The sequence below is a fragment of the Talaromyces amestolkiae genome, assembly GCF_001896365.1.
Source record: "Talaromyces amestolkiae strain CIB chromosome Unknown scaffold3.1, whole genome shotgun sequence".
In the NCBI taxonomy this organism is placed as follows: Eukaryota; Fungi; Ascomycota; class Eurotiomycetes; order Eurotiales; family Trichocomaceae; genus Talaromyces; species Talaromyces amestolkiae.
Window position 1 is genome coordinate 191,801 of NW_024468039.1, and position 20,831 is coordinate 212,631.

Consider the following 20,831-nt stretch of genomic DNA (forward strand, 5'->3'; position numbering starts at 1 on the left):
GTGACTTTAGCTGTAATCCTTCTTTGGCGACAAATTTGTACGACTGCTGATTTGTTGTTGCACCAATTTCAGTTGCAATTGGTAGTTTGCAACGTACGGGCATCTACACATTGGCCCTAGCAATACTGCTCCATATTCACCCCAATTCACCGCAGAGGCGAATTCGTGACTCACTCCGGTCTTGCCCTAATCGCAAGCAAGCAGAGCCGGAAAGGTAACCCAAATTCAACTGCGCTTCTAATCCTCATAGCTAACATCTGAGAAACCTAGTATTTCAACCCTCAACCGGCAGAAATGGAGAACGGACTCGTTGATTATTCCCCCCACCATCCTGCGGAGGTCAAGAAACTTGACTCTGCTTCCAACGTTGTGCTCATTGATAACTACGACTCTTTCACTTGGAATGTATACCAATACTTGGCTCTGGAGGGCGCTACAGTCACAGTCGTTCGCAATGATCAGATCACCTTGGAGGAATTGATTGCAAAGAAACCCACCCAGCTCGTTGTAAGTCCTGGTCCGGGCCACCCTGAAACCGACTCAGGTGTTAGCAGAGATGCCATCAAATACTTCAGTGGGAAGATACCAGTCTTTGGTGTTTGTATGGGGCATCAATGCATCATTTCCGTTTTCGGCGGCAAGGTCGATGTTACTGGCGAGATCTTGCACGGTAAAACTTCGGTGTTGACTCACGACTCGAAGGGAGTGTATACTGGGCTTCCTACTTCACTTAATATCACCAGGTATCACTCGCTTGCCGGGACCCACCCTACTCTTCCAGAATCACTGGAGGTGTCTTCTTGGGCGAACATTGACGTTGGTCGAAACCCCATTATCATGGGATGCAGACATAAGGGTAGGTTTCCATGATGACCATGCGCAAACATTATGGACTAACAATCAGCTTAGAATATGCGACTGAAGGTGTACAATTTCACCCGGAAAGTATCTTGACAGAGCATGGAAGATCGATGTTTCGAAACTTCTTGAAGTTGCGTGCTGGTACCTGGAAAGAGAATGAAGCTTTTCTTCCTGCAGTTTCCTCTGGTACCAAGCCGGACAAGAAGACATCCATCCTGGAGAAAATTTATGCGCACCGAAAAGCGGCCGTTGCTGCTCAGAAATTGATTCCGTCGCAAACCCCCGAAGACTTCCAAGCTTCTTACGACCTCGACATCGCACCTCCACAAATATCGTTCCCTTCTAGGCTGAGAAAATCGCCGTATAACTTAGCGCTTATGGCTGAAATAAAGAGAGCTTCGCCTTCGAAAGGTATCATCGCTGCTTCGGTCTGTGCACCGGCACAGGCTAGAAAGTACGCTGTGGCTGGTGCAAGCGTCATTTCAGTTTTGACAGAGCCGGAATGGTTCAAAGGTAGTCTCGATGATTTGCGTGCCGTACGGCAAAGTCTCGAAGGACTTCCCAACCGTCCGGCAGTTCTCAGAAAGGAGTTTGTCTTTGACGAGTATCAAATTCTTGAAGCGCGACTTGCCGGTGCTGATACAGTACTGCTCATTGTCAAGATGCTCAGCGTCGAGTTATTGACTAGGCTGTACAAATATTCGCAAAGTCTGGGAATGGAGCCATTAGTCGAAGTCAACACCCCAGAAGAGATGAAGATCGCCGTTGAACTTGGCTCTCAAGTTATTGGAGTGAACAATCGTGATCTCACCAGCTTCGAAGTCGACTTGGGCACTACTAGCCGGTTAATGGATTTGGTTCCAGATACCACCATTGTTTGTGATTTGAGTGGTATTTCAGGMCCTGCCGATGTAGAGGCATATAAGAAGGATGGTGTGAAGGCGATTTTGGTGGGAGAGGCACTGATGAGGGCGAAAAACACAGAGAATTTTGTTTCGGAATTGCTCGGCGGAAACACAGCCTCAAAATCATCAAAAAACTTACCACCTCTGGTCAAAATTTGTGGTACAAGGACTCCCGAAGCAGCACGTGCCGCTATCGAGGCCGGTGCTGATTTGATAGGTATCATTCAGGTTGAAGGTCGCAAGAGGACAGTACCCGATGGGGTTGCTCTGCAAATATCGAAGGTTGTCAAGACGACACTTCGCCCAGTCAGCAATCAGACGGTTGATACTGATGCTTCGATATATTTTGAACAATCGGCGAAATTGCTCCGTCACCCTACTCGTGCGCTTCTCGTCGGCGTTTTTGCCGGTCAACCTTTGTCGTACATTCTGGAGCAACAGCGCAAATTAGAACTGGATGTCGTTCAGCTACACGGAGATGAGCCTGTCGAGTGGGCTAGCTTGATACCTGTCCCTGTGATTCGAAAATTTAGTCCAGGTGGGCCTAGTCTTGCGCTTCAAGCTTACCATGCACTTCCTTTATTGGATTCTGGTGCTGGCGGCTCAGGAGAATTGCTGGATTTGTCATCTGTGAAGAAAGACCTTGAAAGTAACGATGGGCTTCGTATTATTCTCGCTGGTGGCCTCAACCCCGAGAATGTAGCAGACGTGATTAAAGATCTAGGCAAGTCGGCCTCGAAGGTAGTTGGTGTTGATGTTAGTAGCGGTGTTGAGACAAATGGCGCTCAAGACCTCGATAAGATTCGGTCTTTTGTCGCAGCTGCAAAGGGTCTCTAAAAGACGTTTTATTATTTTCAAGTAGCCTTCATTCTTGGGAAACTTATGTAGAAGTTACTTATAGAATTAAATCACCTCCATCCTCTAATCTCCTACCAATCTAGACCTACTCTCTTCCATCTCGCTTCATCTCACATCCTACCTAGGTATGTTGTCGTTCCCAAGTTTAGATTCATTTCACTTTTTGCTTAAATCTACTCACTCCATCTCTGAGGTGCTTCGAATATCTCACCTATGCCTTGGCCAGTGAGAGGCGTCTCAATACAACGGCAATCGTTAATCAGCAAGTGAGCTCTACTCAGTGCCTCTTCAGGTAGAGCTCCTAGGTAGCTATTCTCCTCCCATAATTGAGGATTTGTTGGTTGAACTTGAGCCGTAGGATCTTCCATTTTATCTTTTCATTATAATCCTGTTCAGCTTGCTTTCTGTTATCTGATTCATCTTTTTGACTCATTTTTCCACATTACCATACACCCCCGAGACATCTCTACTTCCTCACTGCTTCATCTTCTACTTCCTTATCCTCTTCCCCATCTACTTCCTACTCCATTCCCTCATTCTCGTCCTCGTCTGTTCCCTCGTCAAGACTACCAGCTGCTCCCTCATCTGCTTCCTCATCTACACTCCCATCTTCTTTCCCATCCATCACCGCTATCTTATCAACCAGGTACTCTCTGTCATTGCGACTCGCTCATCGACTCTCCCGCCTTCTTTCCAATAGCAATTGCAATCGCCTACGTGATTTCACTGCACAAAATTACAATGGGCAACGGATTCAAAAAAGTGAAGGCGTCCTTCGTGGGCTCGCACAAAAACAGCGATAAGATACCGCAATGGCTCAGAGCACACGGTGGCGAGTACTCGAGAGAGATTGATGAATCTGTCACACATCTCATAGCTACAGAGTCAGCCATGGAGAACAATGGAGCAGGTATAAACCCCCCACCCCCCAAGCAACAGAGCGAGCTTCTTACAGCCTGCAGTCGAGAGAGCCAGACAACTCAAAATCAAGATTGTCAATTACGACTGGCTTGAGGATTCGTTGATGTCCAAGCCTTACAGACCTAAACGCGAAGGACCCTACTTATGGGATCGGATACTAAGAGAGCGGGACGACAGCTACAGAGTCACAAAGGATGGTAAAAAGGGGCGCAGAGGCGTTGACATCGGTATGAAACCTTGACGAAGGCAGAAGCGGACTATCTAACATAGTGTCTTAGAGAAGATTCTTGGGGAATTTCAGAAAGAAGCGCAGGCTGTCATCTCCGACATGGAAAAGTGTTAGTCTCCTCATGCTCACGATACTTCACTCAAGTTTTTCGCTCGAAACTAATCGCCAATGGGTAGTGGGATACCATCTCTACGTCGATAGAAGCACTGGGTCCAGCTACTCTGCGACCTTGGTGCGCCATACACTTATCAAAAATCGTTCTCGGAAAGAAACTTTTGTTGCTAGAGTAAGTGTACCAGATGCTTTCATTACTCAGCGTCCTCTGGATTCTCATTTGGTGCGTGTACATATATACAACCCGTTCGCTCAACGGATTCAGGTCTATGAAACAAACAAAGAGCCGCACACTTATACCACATTCGTCAAATATACTCGCGTCGGAGTGGCAAGCAAAGATATGCTTGCACCAAAAGGGAGTTCTCTGGAGCAGGCTTTATTCGCGTTCAAGAAGTTCTTCCGTGTGAAAACCGGGGTGGAATGGAAGGACCGTTATGATGATTCGAAATTGCTTGTGAGCCCAAAAGCTAGTACGAATGGGGAATCACTACTCCAGCCTTCGGAAGGAGCCTGGTTTCGATACGAGCGTCCTGGAGGGCTGATGGGTGCGTTGAACAATGATGCAGTATCAGTGAATGATCAGGATGTCCAAGACGACGAAGTTTCTCGGGCTAAAGCGGAGGATGTTGAGGAGAACAAGGAAGACGATACTACGCAGTCTGTGTATTGAGGCTCTAGATCTTTTGAAAAGCGCTGTATTGAAAGTTGTGAAAATGAAATTTCGGGTTTATCAAGTCTTGCTGCCATCCTAATTTGGCATACAATGCTAATCTCATGTCTTCTCAATGTTCAATCGTAATTCTAGCTATAGATGTGTTACCAAAAATATCATATCAAGAACCAATATCAACCCAGTCAAGCATATACTCCATAAGACACCGTGATCACGCATTGTGATATATGCAAAAGTGGAACGTAACTGTCCCAGAAGTTTCCCCGCTGCCTAAAGGTAATCCTTCTTCCGACTCGTTCTCGTATACTGGGTAAGAGCCCATTCAACATCACCACCGGCATTCTTCTCCAGTGTACCTCCGCGGATCTCGAAAAGTCGCATAGTCATACGTGGCCCAACTTCAGCCAACTCCACGTCTTGGTAGCCCGTTCGAACAAAGACGTGATGCCGAACCTCGATGGCATCTTCTCTATTTTGAAATGTGACAACTCGGTTTCCAAGCTTTCCGCCGCCTTCTCGAGGAGGGAAGAGATGCTTGAGAATCTGAACCACGCGCTTTCCGAGGTTTGTGGTGAAACCTTCGAAGATCAGGTGTGGATAACTTTCTGAAACTGTTCCTCGAGATGAATCGGGAATATCGGCGCGGAGCATAACATTGTGCAATGAGAAGCTGGCAGTTGGCCCATGCGGGAGATGTGATACCGTGATTGCGGTGGGTGTACCACGGTGTTCGTGCAAGAGAACCATATCGGTAAGCGCAGCAGCGTTTGCACTGGACACCAAGTCGGGTAGAATGAGGTTACCTCTGTTCAATCGAATTGAGGTCGGGAGCAGTAAACGAATCTCTTTTGCGAATGTGCTGAGTCTTGCCGACGGAGAGCGGGAGGTCGTGACCAGTGGGCGAGGGTCTACCAGACCACTTGTGAGGGCATATTCGTCGTCAACGTCCATGAACTCGTCATCTTTGCCTTGGCCCTTGGAGGGTAGGGACTCGTCGTATTTGAAGTCTTCGCGGAGCTCGGCGTCATTGGCGATGGAGGGATCAAGAGGCTTTCCAGACGCTAATGCGGCTTTGAGCTTTGCGCGCTTTTCGGCGATTGAGGCATCTCGGAGTGTGAGTGCTAAAATTCTGGTTAGTTTTGTGGTAACCAGGTTTGGTTGATGCCATACGAACCTTTGCGGTAAAGGTAGTCCCTTCGCTCCCGTGCTTGTCGGCGCTATTTAAGAACATTAGTTGCTGTTTGAAAATAAAGAAAGTGCTCTCAAATGACAGCGGAACATGTTGTGACTTACAATCATGGCTGTGGGATGCGTAAGAATGGGTTGCTTATTGAGTAAAGCAGAGGAATCAGAGCCATAATTTTTTTATTCTGCCGATAATGAAATGCGGCTCTGGTCGGTCTCGACTTCCCTAGAGGGGGATCTCCATTGAAGCGGAAGAAAGTGCGACCGCTGATTGGCGCCTGCCTCATTACTCATGCGATCACCGCCTTTGCGGAGGAGCTTTTCTTTGGCCGCCACACAATTTGGGTACCTCTTGCTCTTGCTTTCTCTCCATCGCCAATTCCTTCTTCTCTCCCTGGCTTTCTTCGGACGTTCCAGTCATGTTGGCTTGACTTCTGGAATTAACTCTGCACTGCCGATCTTGAAACCGTCACTGTCCAAGGAAACTTCCCTTACCTCGCAACAAGACGTTGAACAACCCCGCGTGCTCGCCGCATTTGATACATACAGGGAAACCAGACGCCCTTATTTTCAAAGCCTGACAACGAAACAGTTTATCTCGTTAGACAGCAAACTTCCCGAATCGAGAGTTCGTCCAAGTCCAAGACGACCTAGCCTGAATGCTGTCATTCTGCTGTCCAGTGTTCACCCGATACAACCCTTCTTTGATTTCGTACCCTGGAAGTGAATGTGTCTCCGCATGATCTCGAAACGATGGACGCGTTTACAAACATAGGAAACCACATGGTCTCCGACTCCGCCTCAACAATCAATGCAGACGATGGATATTCGACAGTCGATCCCGATGAGAGTCTCTTGAGCCTGGCAGGTGGTGCCCGACGCAGGAGACACGATGATGATGATGATGGTTCAGATGCTTTTGATGATGACGAACTTGAGAGTCTGGCAAGTGTCCCTGTTGGTGGTCGTCTTCAGAAGCAAAAATATGAAGAAGAAAAAGAACTTCCACCCCATGCATGCGCGTGAGTATACTATCTGAGATATCACTATATACGATGCTAAGATAACCTACAGGTATTGCGGCATACATAACCCAAGCAGCGTTGTAAAATGTCTTTCTTGCAGTAAATGGTTCTGTAGTGCGCGTGGCAACACTTCCTCCTCACACATTGTTAACCATCTTGTCCGAGCACGACACAAGGAAGTCCAGCTTCACCCAAGCTCTTCTCTCGGAGATACGATTCTTGAGTGCTATAACTGTGGAACAAAAAATGCCTTCCTTCTTGGTTTTATCCCTGCCAAGTCCGATACAGTTGTTGTTCTCCTCTGCCGCCAACCATGCGCCGCTATGCCATCATCGAAAGACATGAATTGGGATACCTCCCGCTGGCAGCCCCTTATCGAGGATCGATCTTTTTTGCCATGGCTGGTATCGACACCCTCAGACCAAGAACAACTTCGAGCACGCCATTTGAGCCCACAGATGATCGCAAAGTTAGAGGAAATGTGGAAGGACAACTCAGCCGCTACTATTGCTGATCTCGAAAAAGCCAATAGCGTCGACGACGAGCCAGCTCCGGTTTTGCTGCGATACGACGATGCCTACCAATACCAGAATGTCTTTGGTCCTTTAGTCAAGATAGAAGCTGATTACGATCGCAAGTTAAAGGAATCACAGTCTCAAGATGGGTTGATTGTTCGATGGGATCTCGGTCTAAATAACAAACACCTCGCTAGCTTTGTTCTTCCCAAGTTAGAACTCGGCGATGTCAAATTGGCAGTCGGTGATGAAATGCGCCTGAAATATACTGGAGAACTGCGTCCCAAATGGGAAGGTGTTGGTTATGTTATCAAGATCCCTAACAATCAGTCAGATGAGGTCACAATCGAACTGCGGGCTAAAGGTGATCACAAGTCGGTTCCTACGGAATGCACACACAATTTCACTGCAGACTATGTCTGGAAAGCGACATCATTTGATCGTATGCAATACGCTATGAAGAATTTTGCCATTGATGAAATGAGTGTTTCCGGTTATCTATTCCATCGACTCCTAGGCCATGAAGTCGCCGCAGCGCCAATGAAGACTCAGATGCCAAAGAAATTCAGCGTTCCTGGTCTTCCTGAACTGAACGGCAGTCAGATCAATGCAGTCAAGAGTGTTTTGCAGAAACCACTCAGTTTGATCCAAGGTCCACCCGGAACGGGAAAGACAGTCACATCAGCTACGATCATTTATCATCTCGCCAAGATCAATGGAGGACAAGTTCTTGTCTGCGCTCCGTCTAATGTTGCTGTCGATCAGCTCTGTGAAAGAATCCATCGCACTGGATTGAAGACTGTTCGTGTTACTGCCAAGTCTCGCGAGGATGTAGAGTCCCCTGTCCGCTTCCTGTCCTTGCATGAACAAGTTCGTATGAACGATAGCAACATCGAACTCAACAAGCTCAATCAATTGAAGTCAGAGTTGGGCGAACTTTCCAGCCAAGATGAGAAGAAGTTCAAGCAACTCACCCGCGCTGCTGAGCGAGAGATCCTCACAAATGCCGATGTTATATGTTGCACTTGTGTTGGTGCTGGAGATCCACGACTTGCAAAGTTCAAGTTTCGAACGGTTCTCATTGACGAATCTACTCAATCTGCAGAGCCTGAATGTATGATTCCCCTTGTGCTGGGCTGCAAGCAGGTCGTACTTGTTGGTGATCATCAACAATTGGGCCCGGTCATCATGAACAAGAAAGCTGCCAAGGCTGGTCTGAATCAGTCACTCTTTGAGCGTCTTGTTATCCTTGGATGCTCTCCGATCCGGTTGAATGTACAGTATCGTATGCATCCTTGCTTGTCGGAGTTTCCATCCAACATGTTTTACGAAGGGTCGCTACAAAATGGTGTTTCTATGGCGCAGCGTCTTCGCCGCGATGTCGACTTTCCTTGGCCCGTAGCAGAGAATCCCATGATGTTCTGGTCCAATCTTGGCAATGAAGAAATCTCTGCATCCGGAACCTCTTACCTCAACCGTACAGAGGCTGCCAATGTGGAGAAGATCGTGACTCGTTTCTTCAAGGCAGGGGTTCAACCCTCTGGCATTGGTATCATCACACCTTATGAAGGCCAACGCAGCTATGTCGTTTCTTCCATGCAAGCCACGGGCACATTCAAGAAAGAGCACTACAAAGAAATCGAGGTTGCGTCGGTCGATGCATTCCAAGGCCGAGAGAAGGACTTTATCGTGCTTTCTTGCGTGCGATCTAATGACCATCAAGGTATCGGTTTCTTGAGTGATCCTCGTCGTCTCAATGTTGCCCTTACGCGTGCCAAGTATGGAGTGGTTATCTTGGGCAACCCAAAGGTCTTGTCCAAGCATCCCTTATGGAACTATCTTCTCCTTCACTTTAAGGAACGGAAATGCTTGGTTGAGGGACCATTGTCAAATCTCCAGGAATCACTTGTCCAATTCAGCCGCCCCAAGCAGGCGTACCGTGGGCCTCAGAGATTTCACATGGCCTACAATCATGCTTCTAGTATGGCAAGCGGAATGTCTAATGTCAGAAATGGAAACCGTCCGGAATACCATGATACTGGATCTGTAGTTGGTTACATTCCGGATGATGTGTCCTCCGTACACTCCTCAGCCATTGGTGGTGTCGGTGTACCGTCCGGATATCCGCCAATGTTCCAGAATTTTGCAGAAGCGTGGCCGTCTCTCCAAGGAGGTCATCGAGCCAACGGTGCTCGCAACAAGGGTGCCCCAAGTGTCGCTGGCGAATCAGTTGCTGCTACGGAATCCGATATGACGAGCAGCGTGATTGACGGCAAGGGTGGCCAAGGTGGAGTCAGTCTAGCTGGTCTGAGTATCAATGACATGACAAAGCAGCCTAGTCTCAGTCAATCCGATAGGCTCAAGCGTTACGTCGAGTCAGGAGGTCGTGATGGCTACAAGTCCGGAGTCAACGATAGTGGCAGCATTTTCGGTGGCAGTTCGGCTAGCATTCGCGTGCCTCGTGGGCCCGGACTTGCTCAGGACGATGATGACGCTCGCAGTGTCTCAACAGCTTTTGCCAGTCAAATAGGTGGCAACTATGACTGAATGCGTTAGTTTGAGTAAAGGAGTGCATCCATCACTTTTCGATTTGTGCATATGCATCAAATATTACGAGTTCGACGCATCGCAGGTACTTTGGACTATGAATTGATTATGTCCTTCATCGACGGATCACAGAACGTATTATCGATGTTTCACAGGCCGAGGCAATATCAAATTTACATCTTGTTGCTGTGTGACCTTTTGATAAAGGTTTCGGCTTGCGTTTAAGATATTTGGTGCAACTCTCATGTGGAATTTGTGTTCCCATAGTATCGACATGGCATTTATGGAAACACTCGTTGAGAAGACAAATCTACATACTGTGGCGTCATTGTACAGTAGTCATTCTTCTCGGCGTATGGCTTGACTATGGCTAGTACGGCGCTGTACTGGCTGTGATCGTCTGTCGGTGCGTGCGTCAGTAGAGAGAACAGAGAGGCGATTTTGACCGTGGATCGGTGAATTGAGATGAAGATAGGTGGTGGAAGGGTATTAACCCTTTCGGAGAAGCGTTACAGTCATTCGTTTGATAACAACGTATAGAGCTGACTATGGGGATGAGAAGATCGCTCAGTTTGCTATCTTAATAGTACCTGTCGGGTGCCAGAACTGGATGCTAGTGTCTCCATAGAATAGTATCAATGATGTTTCTATACGTGCGTCTTCTCACAAATGTCCTGATACTTGCTGTAGATGTCTGTACCTTGTCGATAATTTAGTGAACTAGTACAACTACTCGCTTGTAGCATATTGTACCTAATGTACATGTAGTAAGAGTCGGCTTTGTACCGACGCCGAACTTCGAGAAAATACTGAGTGCTAGAACTAGCCCGGCATAATTTCTAACTATGTACTCCATTCATGTTCTTCCGAGACATGAATGGATATCCAAATCGGTGAAAACTTTGCTTTCTGGTTCAAAAAAGTCATCGAACCGTGAATACGTATGTATCAAGTCATTTAAGTCACTCAACTTCTCATTTAAGAGGTGGATTGGTGCACTTCGATCAATTAATCTTCATTTGATGGATCACGAAGAATATAAGATCTTCTCAAGCACAATAACCATACTGCTGCAAGAATAATTTCGGAGCTTTGCAGAAGAAAGAGCATGTTCTCTTACGTTGGATCGAATAGTTCCTTGTTTTCGATTTAGTACGAACCATAGATGTATCATATTAATTAGCCCCTTAATTTGATACTTGCATCAGTTAGATAGCCATTCGACTAACATACATTCTTCATCGATAAATATTAGACACCCTGATTTTTATATCTCCACAACAAGCCAACACATATACGAAACTCGAGCCTCGTAATTGCAAGCCTGCAAGGGCTCAAAGTGTATCAAAATGAGGCCCTAGGCAAGCAAGGGCTTGGTCCTCATACCGGTCTGTGTCGCGCGATCACCGACCGCGGCAGCCAATATACTACAAAATGATAAAGGTACTAAGATAAAATTTGTAGAAGTGTCTCCATTTTTCAAGCAATTATTTATCCGGTGTAGAACTACCGGAGATAGTCTTTCGCAATTGTATCAGATCTGACGATGAACTGTCTCGATGATAGGGTTCGGTATCGAGTACCCGCTGCAGGTACTTATATGAATATTGGGTACAATACATATGGATGCATATGTACATGTATCAAGCCTGCTGCAAGTAAGGTCAAGCGATTTTTCATTTCGTAAGCAAGTATATGCAAAGGTCTTTGGGTCTCGACTTACGCGACGCGCTTTCCAGTCTCTTCGAGCTGCTTTTCTACCCTGATATTTAACCTTCTTGAGGAGCATCTCTTGACAAATTTTGAATACTGACATTAACTTGACATCTTGAACGAACAAGAAAGGCATGTTTTGCAATATCAATATTCCGGACACCTCTCTCAAGATGCCGATTGAGTACATCTATAGCTCGCGTCAGTCGGGATCCGACAAAAGTCACAGACCCGCACTACGGTCTCGGACACAGACATTTGTTGATCTGTCAAGCAGGTTCTCTGCTTTGCCAGTGACGTCTTCCTCGTTCTCGTCTTCCACGATATACAAGCGCGAAGACGCAGGTCGAATCACGACTGCGTACGCAATTACAGTCACTGCTATCAACAATGGTAAAGACAACTATCCTCGAAAGAGAGAAGATAAAAGTGTTACATACGTGACAGAAACAGGCAACACTGCCACAGCTGCGGTTCGAGTCGTTACCATCAAGAAGCCGTATGCTGTCGACAAACCTCTACCACTTACACCTATTGAGACACCGGTCAATGCCGTGGACGGCCTGCGAAAACGCTTAAATCATATCAGTACTGAAGAGAAGAGAATCAAGCCTATCTCTAGATCTTCTCGTGTTCCCAGAACATCAACGAAAAGTGTGATTGAGGAGGCCGGTCGGCTCGATATTGTTGATATAGATGGCAACAAATTCCCCTTTCGGAATCTGTACTCATCCTCATCTGAATTCCCGTTCAGAGAAAAAGAGAAACTCGAAAAAGTTATGACCGTCTTCATTCGTCCTTCCTTTTGTTGCAGGGTAAGTTCGAAGCTTGATGTTCACTTGATCCAAAATCGATGAAACTAACCGGGTTTGATAATAGCAACAATTGCGTCGAGCTTTTATCAAAGATTTTTTGTCATCACTAAAAAGCAACTCAGCTCTTCCAAGGGATACCAGATTAGTCATCATCTGGTGTGGAAGTCACATCCGGCTGAGAAGGTTGATTCAATCAACTCAATGCTCGTTCCCAATCTATGCGGACCCCAACGGTCTCGTGTATCAACTTCTCGAAAAGTGCAGCAGAGAGACTGACATAAATTCCAATCGTTCGCGTTCGCGGCACACTCCAGTTTCGGCCACGGCAACACTTACCAACCTAGTTCAGTCAGCTAAAATGATCAAGGAAGTGAACCCTCTGAAGTACGACGGAGGAAAGCCTGAGATTGGAACAGCATTTCTCTTTGAGTCAGCCGAGACCGTCAAAATGAGCTGGTCGTATCGAATTGCTGGTGTGTCTGCTCAATCAGAGGCAGATGTTTTACGACAAGCATTGGATATCAGAAGCTGTGCTGAAGAGAAAGAGATTAGGTCAGTGGCATCCACAAGAGATTCCCGACGATTGATCCGGGAAAAGACATTCGAAAGCGAGAGGAAGAAGGTAGAGAGAGGTTTGCGATCCATATGCGGACTGCCGGCAGTCAGATATGCCCATCGCCGAACCGTGTCCTGTACAGAAGAGTTGCAAGCATGGCGACCGCGAATTTCTTGTCTTGCCTGTTGAGCTTGATGATGCTGTTTCAAGATGAGTGTTACGATAATGATGTAAAGGGAGGCGTTCTGTAGGAATAGAATAGCATAGAATTCATTGAATTACGCAACCACACTCGTGGGCCTTTCGGTCGCAGCGACACGTTTCAAGTAGTCTGAGACAAGTCAAGTTGACTGTTGGCGTCTAGAGGCGTAGCATTTGTTTCCACTAGTCGCTAAGACATAGACGCAAGCTTGGTGGTCAAATGCAACGCAATCAGCGGTGGCATATTAACTTGAGCATAGGCGTCGTCACGAGGCGTCGTCACTTCAGACACAGAGAAGCTGAGTATCCAATTCGAAAGGCTTTCTCAGGGATCCAGCCTCTGCAGATAGGCCCAGATTCTTTGAAAAGACCCATTCGTGGCGAGACATGCAAGATAATCGGACATTCATGTCGAAATTGATGATCATCCGCAATGGCCGACCGACTGTGCATCTCAAGCCGTGATGATACTTTGCTCTTATTTAGCTCTTTCAAGATTTCGACATCAGCAATGATTGCAAATTAACATGATTTTTGTGGCTGTCATTGATGTTTTCGAGGAGGAAAGAGAAAAGGGTCGGTTCCGTGGAGAATGACGCGGCATCGGGACTAAAAAAGGGCAGCCACGCAAGACATCTGCGCAAGCCGAAAGAAACCCCTGAAATTTTCTCATCCACCTCACTCCACCGTCGAATGCTTGTTCTGCGCCATATTGTTCTGTGATTCGATCTCTCAACTGTGGCGCCCACTTGTCTCCTTCAGTCCGATTGACGCATCACATTCAGAATAAGTCGATGGATCCTTCTCCACCGTCAGTGTCATCACAAATCCAAAAACTTACGGAGGGCATAAGCTATCAGCCATATTCTAGACGCCAGCTCAGCCATGACGAGGCCACTAGGCTTCCAGTATCCTCACTGCTAAGGAACATTGTGGAACTTTGGTGTGGATGCAGATGCTAAGAATATTATGGCGAAGCGCTGGGATCGACGACTGGTGTGAACACTGAACAGATCCAAAGATAGACTCATGATATAGGGACTAGATACCTCAGATATTCAATAGATTTTGTTCCAAACAAATCTTCGGCTTTGAATTCTAGTACAAGCAGCTTCTTTCGTCTTTCGTTAATCCATTTTGTTCACCCAGTCTTTCGTTCTCGAATTACTCTTTATTCTCTTCATTCGAACTGCCAAGACCTTGCTGGCTTCATTCTACACGACAAAATGCCGGCCCTCATGAGACTGGTCACGGCAGCTTTGGCTGTTGCCATACCTCTTGCTGCTGCACAAACCTATACCACCTGCGATCCTTTAAACGGTAAGTCTTTTCTTGTCGGCATGGTAATAATGGGCAATATGACATGTACTAACAATGCAATAGGAACATGCCCTGCTGATCCTGGTCTGGCAAACTACACGTTCTATACGGACTTCACTGCCGGTGACTCAGCCTTTGAGTTTTGGAATACGACTGCCGGCACTGTCAATAGCACATCGCAAGGCGCCGCATTCATCATCAGTGAAGAAGGAGACTCTCCGACTATACAGACAGCATTCTACTTCTTCTTCGGCCACGTCGATGTTAAGATGAAAATTGCCAATGGCACGGGTATTATCAGCAGCATAGTATTCCTATCGGATGATCTGGACGAGATTGATTGGGTATGTTACCGATTCCTATGAAAAGACACTAAGTTTCCACATAGCTAATCATTTGCGTTTAGGAGGGCATTGGTACATACAATTATGAAATCGAGACCAACTACTTTGGCAAGGACAACACCACAAGCTACGACCGCGCGACCTACCCAAACGTCACCACTCCAAGTGATGAGTTTCACACATACAGTGTCGATTGGACCCCTGAGCAGATTCAATGGTTTGTTGACGGTGACCTCAAACGTACTCTGGCATATGATGATGCACTTAATGGAGAAAACTTCCCACAAACGCCCATGGTGCTCAAACTCGGTATCTGGGCAGGTGGTTCCTCCAGCGAAGGCGAAGGCACTATCGAATGGGCCGGTGGCGAGACGGATTTCAGTGATGCTCCATTTACTATGTATGTTGAGTCGGTCAACATTACCAACTACTATCCTGCCGAGTACTACACCTATGGCGACACTACCGGTGCTTACACGAGCATTGTCTTGTCCAACTCAACCAGCACTAGCAACTCCAGCGTGACAACGACAACGACGAAGAATGGAACAAGCACTACTACGCTCGTTAGCAACACTACTAGTTCAAACACTTCATCCTCTTCTGCTTCAGCCAGTTCCTCGGCCGTTATTTCTACTGCCGGGGCTGCTGTTGCAGAATTGGCAATGAACCCTGTAGTTATTGTGTCGGCTGTTGTATTGTACTTGTTCATGTGATGGGCCTAGCGCTACAACTATCAACGCAGCTAGAAAACCATGTCTCAGATCATCCTGTACATTGTCTTGTCATTACATACTTACAAACGAGCTATAACCATGACGCTCACCGAATACAAATATTGGATATATATTTTCTTTATCACAATCGTCATTTCCATCATTGCCGCTCTCTGGACCGAGTCCTAAGGTAGCAATGCATACAGTCAACTCTAGATTCTACTAGGCTAGTCTCTGTACCTTTTCTAGCCGATTGAGGGTGGCAAAAATCATATGTGCCTTATATATAACCGAGCAACTAGTTTAGTCGATGATGTCAAACTCAATCGCAAAAACTTCAGGAGTGCTAACTTAGGTATGTGAGTACTTAATTGGATGCAGGAAAATTTCCCAAGTATTTCCGCCAACCACGTCAGCCTGCCTGAATCGAAACGTCTATATTAATCTGAAAGAAAGAAAACGGAGGAGAAAATTTTCATCGCACACAAAAAACCCTTGTCACTGCCTAGGCTAGTGTTTACTGAAGTACCGTAGTCAGGAACAACCCGGCTGTCATACACAACATGTAATGCTACTGTCGCATTTTTACCAACTCAGACAGGAATTACGGATGATAATGTCGGAAAACCCATGCAGAAAGACCGAAGTCTTGCAAGTGAGACATAAGTGTATATCATGTCTACTCTATGATTTAGAATACACAAAACCGATTAGTATAGACTTGTGCGCCCTATTCCAGTAAGCATCTACGAATTAAGGCTTGGAATAGTTACATGTTCCTCGGGTCTATTTCACATTGTGGATAATAGAGTAATCAATATACCACCCTGATTGGAAACCATACTAGCGAGTGATCGGTTCCCAACGGTAAAGGCGTACCATGTCTCCTATATGGTATAGAACTACATTAAACAGTAAACCGTATCTAGTGTTATACATTTAACTCGCTAAATGGAGCTTGTTCCTGACGACTGATTGACATGAGGAAAAAGCAAAATTATTCGTCTTCTGTAGTGGGATGCGTCACGTGGGAATTACGTCAATTCATGTGTTTGTAGTTCCTCCCGACTTTGTAACGCTGCAATCAACAATCCAGAAACCAAAGCAACATGAGGTTGATATTCGCTACACTCCTCCTGTCACTCGCCCTGGCCTTCGTACAACCAGAGGACATACTCTCAACCTGGCCAACAGTTGCCTCCAGCAACAACAACACCGAATGCAGCAACCCCCGCCCCAACGACTGCTCCTTCTACGCCCAATGTCTCCAAACCCGCTACAACTGCGCACCGAGTGACTACCCACTCGCATACGGGCAGAAATACTGTCAAAAATTCGTGGCCGATGCTTCTCTGCTATCGCCCAAGGGTCAGACATGGATGCAGACAGTCATGCTCTGTCTGCAGAGGGACTTGGTACCGTACGCCCTCGGAGGACCGCAGGCGTTTGCCAATTGTTCGGCTCTGAGCGATTATGCGTTTAATACGCATCCGGGATGTTATGTACAGAGCGGGTTGTGCACGTTGCCCGTACACGATTGGGAGATTATTGTGTTTCGGATTGTTGGTGTGGAAACTTTGTTTGATAGCTGGGATGCTGTCAAAGCCACCGTGGAAGCTGCAGGGGGTTGTGCTGAGTTTTATTTGTGGGCCCTTGAAAAAGGAGTTTTCTGATCATTTATTCCATAGCGACCTAAAGAACTATGTCTATACAGTTCATGCACGCGGCGCTGGGCGTGGGCGAATACATCTTTCACCTGTACCTATGCTACCTAAGTAGGAATAAACTGCCCAAATAGGAAATTTTCTGTCTTCAAGGATAGCCGCGGTTAAAAGAGGGGAGCTTCGGGGACTTTGAGATAAAATGAAAGAACGGACTGTTAGTAGTCTGCATATGAAGTATCCAATAGGTGATATTCCTCGTCCTCACTTGAAGACGGTGATAGTATGAAACGAGTGATCATCGCCCCCTTGAACGAGGCACACAGCGCATACTTCACGATAGCATGAACAAACTCTAGACCGTGTCTAATCTGGAAAAAGAGTATTTGTAGCATCACAAAACCCCCGATCGGTGCTACGGTTGTGCTACCCCGTGGTCGATGACCATCACTGATGATGGCCCAACCATTGCCATAGCAAACCGAGCTAGTCAATGCTCTCTTCATATCATCAACATCTCCATATGGCCATCATCCAGTTATCGTGAAGATGCTGCTCGTCTTAATCTGCATCGACCACTTGGGCGCTTTGTACAGAAAGCTTTCAAGGTTAGAGACATTTTCTTCACTGTGGTAGCGAACAGACGGCCGAGGGTATTTGTCTTGCTCAAGATTTCATTGTCTTGCATGGCACGCACGCGACGTTCTGAAGTGAATAGGTCAGGTAGGGGTAACATTTGGAGTACAGTTCCAGGTCTTAGGCTCATTCTATCTCGGAAATTCTGTCTAACTGGTCAGGAAGACTCGCCAAAATAAAGAGGCTATTTCTATTGTTACCTATAATTTGACAAGAATACACACATTAAACCATTGAAAGGAAACTCCGAGTAAAATCTCTAAGTCCGTTCGATCATTCCTTGTAGACGTCTACGTAGATTTCACATGCCGAAGAATTATTTGCTCAGGAGATATATTGCGTATGCTGCCGCTGCAAGTGGAAAGCACTTAGAGAAGGGCGTGCCGTGCCAGGCCCTACCATCCAGAATATGCCTTCGTGGACACGGGCGATGGAAAGTCTGCCAGGCGCTCACAATCAGCCCTAATTCAATCCGACTTGGGTGCTAATATAGCAGTAAACGCATGCTAAACTAGCTTATACGCATGGACATCTCATCATTTATCCATGCGATCACACTAGCCACACTAGCCATACTAGACGTACCTACTACCAAACAGGCAACACGAATGTCCAGCGAAGTAATTCTTACATTCAACTCGGTATGTAGTCCCCTGATCTAGTAATCCGTAGAGTCCAATGCATTTCGATTCGCAATTCAGCAAGATTGCTAATCAGGCCAAACCCATAACCATGTCTACGGAGTACATATAGATCGCGACTATGATGAAACTCGAATCGACTGACTCTGTGCCAACATTCAAAGCATCCGAGCTCACGTTGAAGGATTATGGACCACTTACGTGTACATCTAGTATATATCTCAAGTAGGAAGAAAAAAGTGAATAACCTCAAATAAAAGGACATAAGTTAAAACAGTTGCAAGCTTGAGCTCGAGCCCCCTTATTACTCATGCTTTTGGGTCCCCCCTTGTCACATTCCCCCGCAATTTGCGTACCCTAGCTAGTAGCATACATAAGATAAGGCCTTGCATTTCGTATACGCAGCACCCTAAATAGGCCGTACATACATAGTACATAATGAAGTCGTAACACAACACGGCATGTTGGCTCGGCTGTTGAGTTTTTGTCGTAGCGCCGTAGGTCCGCGATTTTCACCTGCGTACTACGTACGCACTACCGGCAAGAAAGATACTTGGATACATGCAGATAACGGTGGGATGATTTGTTCCTTTTGGCCGCGCAATGCGCCGGGAAATACAACCGCCGATGATTATTTTTGTCCTTGGTCTAACTTTTAGTAGTACTACTACATGTTTATATCCGGAGTGATGATCTTGAAAGTAACCTCGGGTAATAGATCTACTAAAGATCCATATTATCCAGTTAATTACTGACTTGTTATTGATTGAGATGGTTACATGAACAGGATTTGTAGTTGATCATTCAGCTTGAGCAGATAAGAGTTACATGTAATTAGCTCACGATATCTGTCATTGAGCAATTGCTGCTTTCAGTGCATACCACGTAGAATGGGGGTTATATTTGTACATTTGCAACAACAACGCCCGACGGAAGTAATACAATGCCTACAATAGCCCTTCTCTAGTACTGCACTGCAACGATCCACTTTCACAGAAAATTTGATTATCAATCGATAGGAAACAGTGCACATCATCCATGAATTTAGTAATTTTTCCATTATTACTACCCATCTAGAAGCTCGTGGAAATCCAGGCTCGGAGAGTGCCCGGCTGTCCACGATTGGAAGGAAGATATATCCTTTACTCACGTTTCATATAACCTGCATGAATTAAGGTCAGGTGCTCTATTTAATATATCAAGAAACGGTAGAAGTGTTCGCTGCTGTATGATTTTGACCCGTTGGCTTTGACTGCAGGCCACGGGTACTAACACGAGCAATGCGGCTCGTACCGCTCATAGTATTGCCGTGGTGACCGACTACCGGTCTCGATTGATATCTGAGCGCTCTCTGACTGACTGACTCTCTTTGCTCCCTCCTGACATTCAGCCTCAAGGCCGTACATGACTCAGAATAAACATATTTCATGCTGCGTTTGCCGAATACGGATCTTATCGGAAACCTGCATCATAGCCTTATCCCAGGTGGGCATCATGATCATTAACATAGGACTGGAATTGTAGGCCAGAGCATCTGCACGGTGTCAGCATCATATCAAAAACTGGAATCTCGACACGGATAAATCTTTACTCATGTCGCGCTCCGTGAGTCCGTGAGTCCATGACGACGAGCAAAAAGAGTGAGGCGAATTAGTTCGGAGCTTGGATCTTCTTTTCGCGGCCGGCCTTGTCGCATGCATGAAGCCCTAAGCAGTAGTATGGTTTACATCAACTCCACAGAGCGAGGCTCATGCGCTCAAGTGCTCGGTGCAAATATGATTGTACGCACGTACGTATATCCAAGCTGGCCTCGATGCTTACTGTCGATAACGTGGTTTGATTCCCATGCCCTGCAGATGCAGGCACGCAGAAAGGGCTGTACCACGGACAAACACGTGTTGCTTCAAGAAGGAGAGATAGAGTTCAGGCCTCTTGATCCTGTCAGGCAGTCTGTCAGCTTCTTGTAGCTGTATCACCGCCAAGTGCATTGGATTTGATACTTACCAAGAAGCTAGCGATAATTCAGTAGGCAGTCCATCTGCAAGGCTACTAATAAGGCTTCGTAGCTGGCCAAGCTGCCAGCACGCAGAACACTAATAGTCGGGACCAAACGAGACACGAGGCGCAACTTTCCAATCGCCTGGGTATTTAGCGATGTATTAGTGCATGCATAAGTTCATATAGATTGATGATAAAGAATGAGTCACTTCGTCAACAGCATGGGCAGGCCGTAACCACTTGCTATGTAGCTACCAATGCTGACTACTGTCGAAATCCATCAGTAATCCGCATGATAGCTCTTTCGCATCTTCTAGAAATAGACACCACCAATCTCCAAGACACGAAGCAGACGTAATTAGCCTTTTGGCCCTAAGGGCCGTTTTATGAGTCG

At 46.4% G+C, this 20,831-nt stretch overlaps 7 protein-coding genes across 7 annotated transcripts; 6 read left to right on the top strand and 1 right to left on the bottom strand.

The window, feature by feature from the left end:
* Positions 1-294: 294 nt before the first annotated feature.
* On the top strand, positions 295-2,603 carry BHQ10_002123 (uncharacterized protein; the record flags this gene model as incomplete). Its single annotated transcript, XM_040874235.1, has 2 exons — positions 295-856; positions 910-2,603. The coding sequence occupies 2 exons, from the start codon at positions 295-297 to the stop codon at positions 2,601-2,603; spliced, it is 2,256 nt and encodes a 751-aa protein (XP_040730628.1).
* A 762-nt stretch (positions 2,604-3,365) lies between these two features.
* On the top strand, positions 3,366-4,561 carry BHQ10_002124 (uncharacterized protein; the record flags this gene model as incomplete). Its single annotated transcript, XM_040874236.1, has 5 exons — positions 3,366-3,534; positions 3,587-3,772; positions 3,824-3,883; positions 3,951-4,060; positions 4,154-4,561. The coding sequence occupies 5 exons, from the start codon at positions 3,366-3,368 to the stop codon at positions 4,559-4,561; spliced, it is 933 nt and encodes a 310-aa protein (XP_040730629.1).
* Positions 4,562-4,834: 273 nt separating this feature from the next.
* Positions 4,835-5,863, bottom strand: BHQ10_002125 (uncharacterized protein; the record flags this gene model as incomplete). The annotated part of the gene is made up of 3 exons (XM_040874237.1): positions 4,835-5,685; positions 5,739-5,781; positions 5,858-5,863. 3 exons carry the CDS (start codon positions 5,861-5,863, stop codon positions 4,835-4,837), a joined length of 900 nt encoding a protein of 299 aa, XP_040730630.1.
* Positions 5,864-6,502: 639 nt separating this feature from the next.
* Positions 6,503-9,836, top strand: BHQ10_002126 (uncharacterized protein; the record flags this gene model as incomplete). The annotated part of the gene is made up of 2 exons (XM_040874238.1): positions 6,503-6,771; positions 6,824-9,836. The coding sequence occupies 2 exons, from the start codon at positions 6,503-6,505 to the stop codon at positions 9,834-9,836; spliced, it is 3,282 nt and encodes a 1,093-aa protein (XP_040730631.1).
* Positions 9,837-11,683: 1,847 nt separating this feature from the next.
* Positions 11,684-13,171, top strand: BHQ10_002127 (uncharacterized protein; the record flags this gene model as incomplete). The annotated part of the gene is made up of 3 exons (XM_040874239.1): positions 11,684-12,364; positions 12,714-12,916; positions 13,027-13,171. 3 exons carry the CDS (start codon positions 11,684-11,686, stop codon positions 13,169-13,171), a joined length of 1,029 nt encoding a protein of 342 aa, XP_040730632.1.
* A 1,176-nt stretch (positions 13,172-14,347) lies between these two features.
* On the top strand, positions 14,348-15,501 carry BHQ10_002128 (uncharacterized protein; the record flags this gene model as incomplete). Its single annotated transcript, XM_040874240.1, has 3 exons — positions 14,348-14,441; positions 14,505-14,785; positions 14,848-15,501. The coding sequence occupies 3 exons, from the start codon at positions 14,348-14,350 to the stop codon at positions 15,499-15,501; spliced, it is 1,029 nt and encodes a 342-aa protein (XP_040730633.1).
* A 1,109-nt stretch (positions 15,502-16,610) lies between these two features.
* On the top strand, positions 16,611-17,174 carry BHQ10_002129 (uncharacterized protein; the record flags this gene model as incomplete). Its single annotated transcript, XM_040874241.1, has 1 exon — positions 16,611-17,174. The coding sequence occupies one exon, from the start codon at positions 16,611-16,613 to the stop codon at positions 17,172-17,174; it is 564 nt and encodes a 187-aa protein (XP_040730634.1).
* Between the last annotated feature and the right edge of the window lie 3,657 nt (positions 17,175-20,831).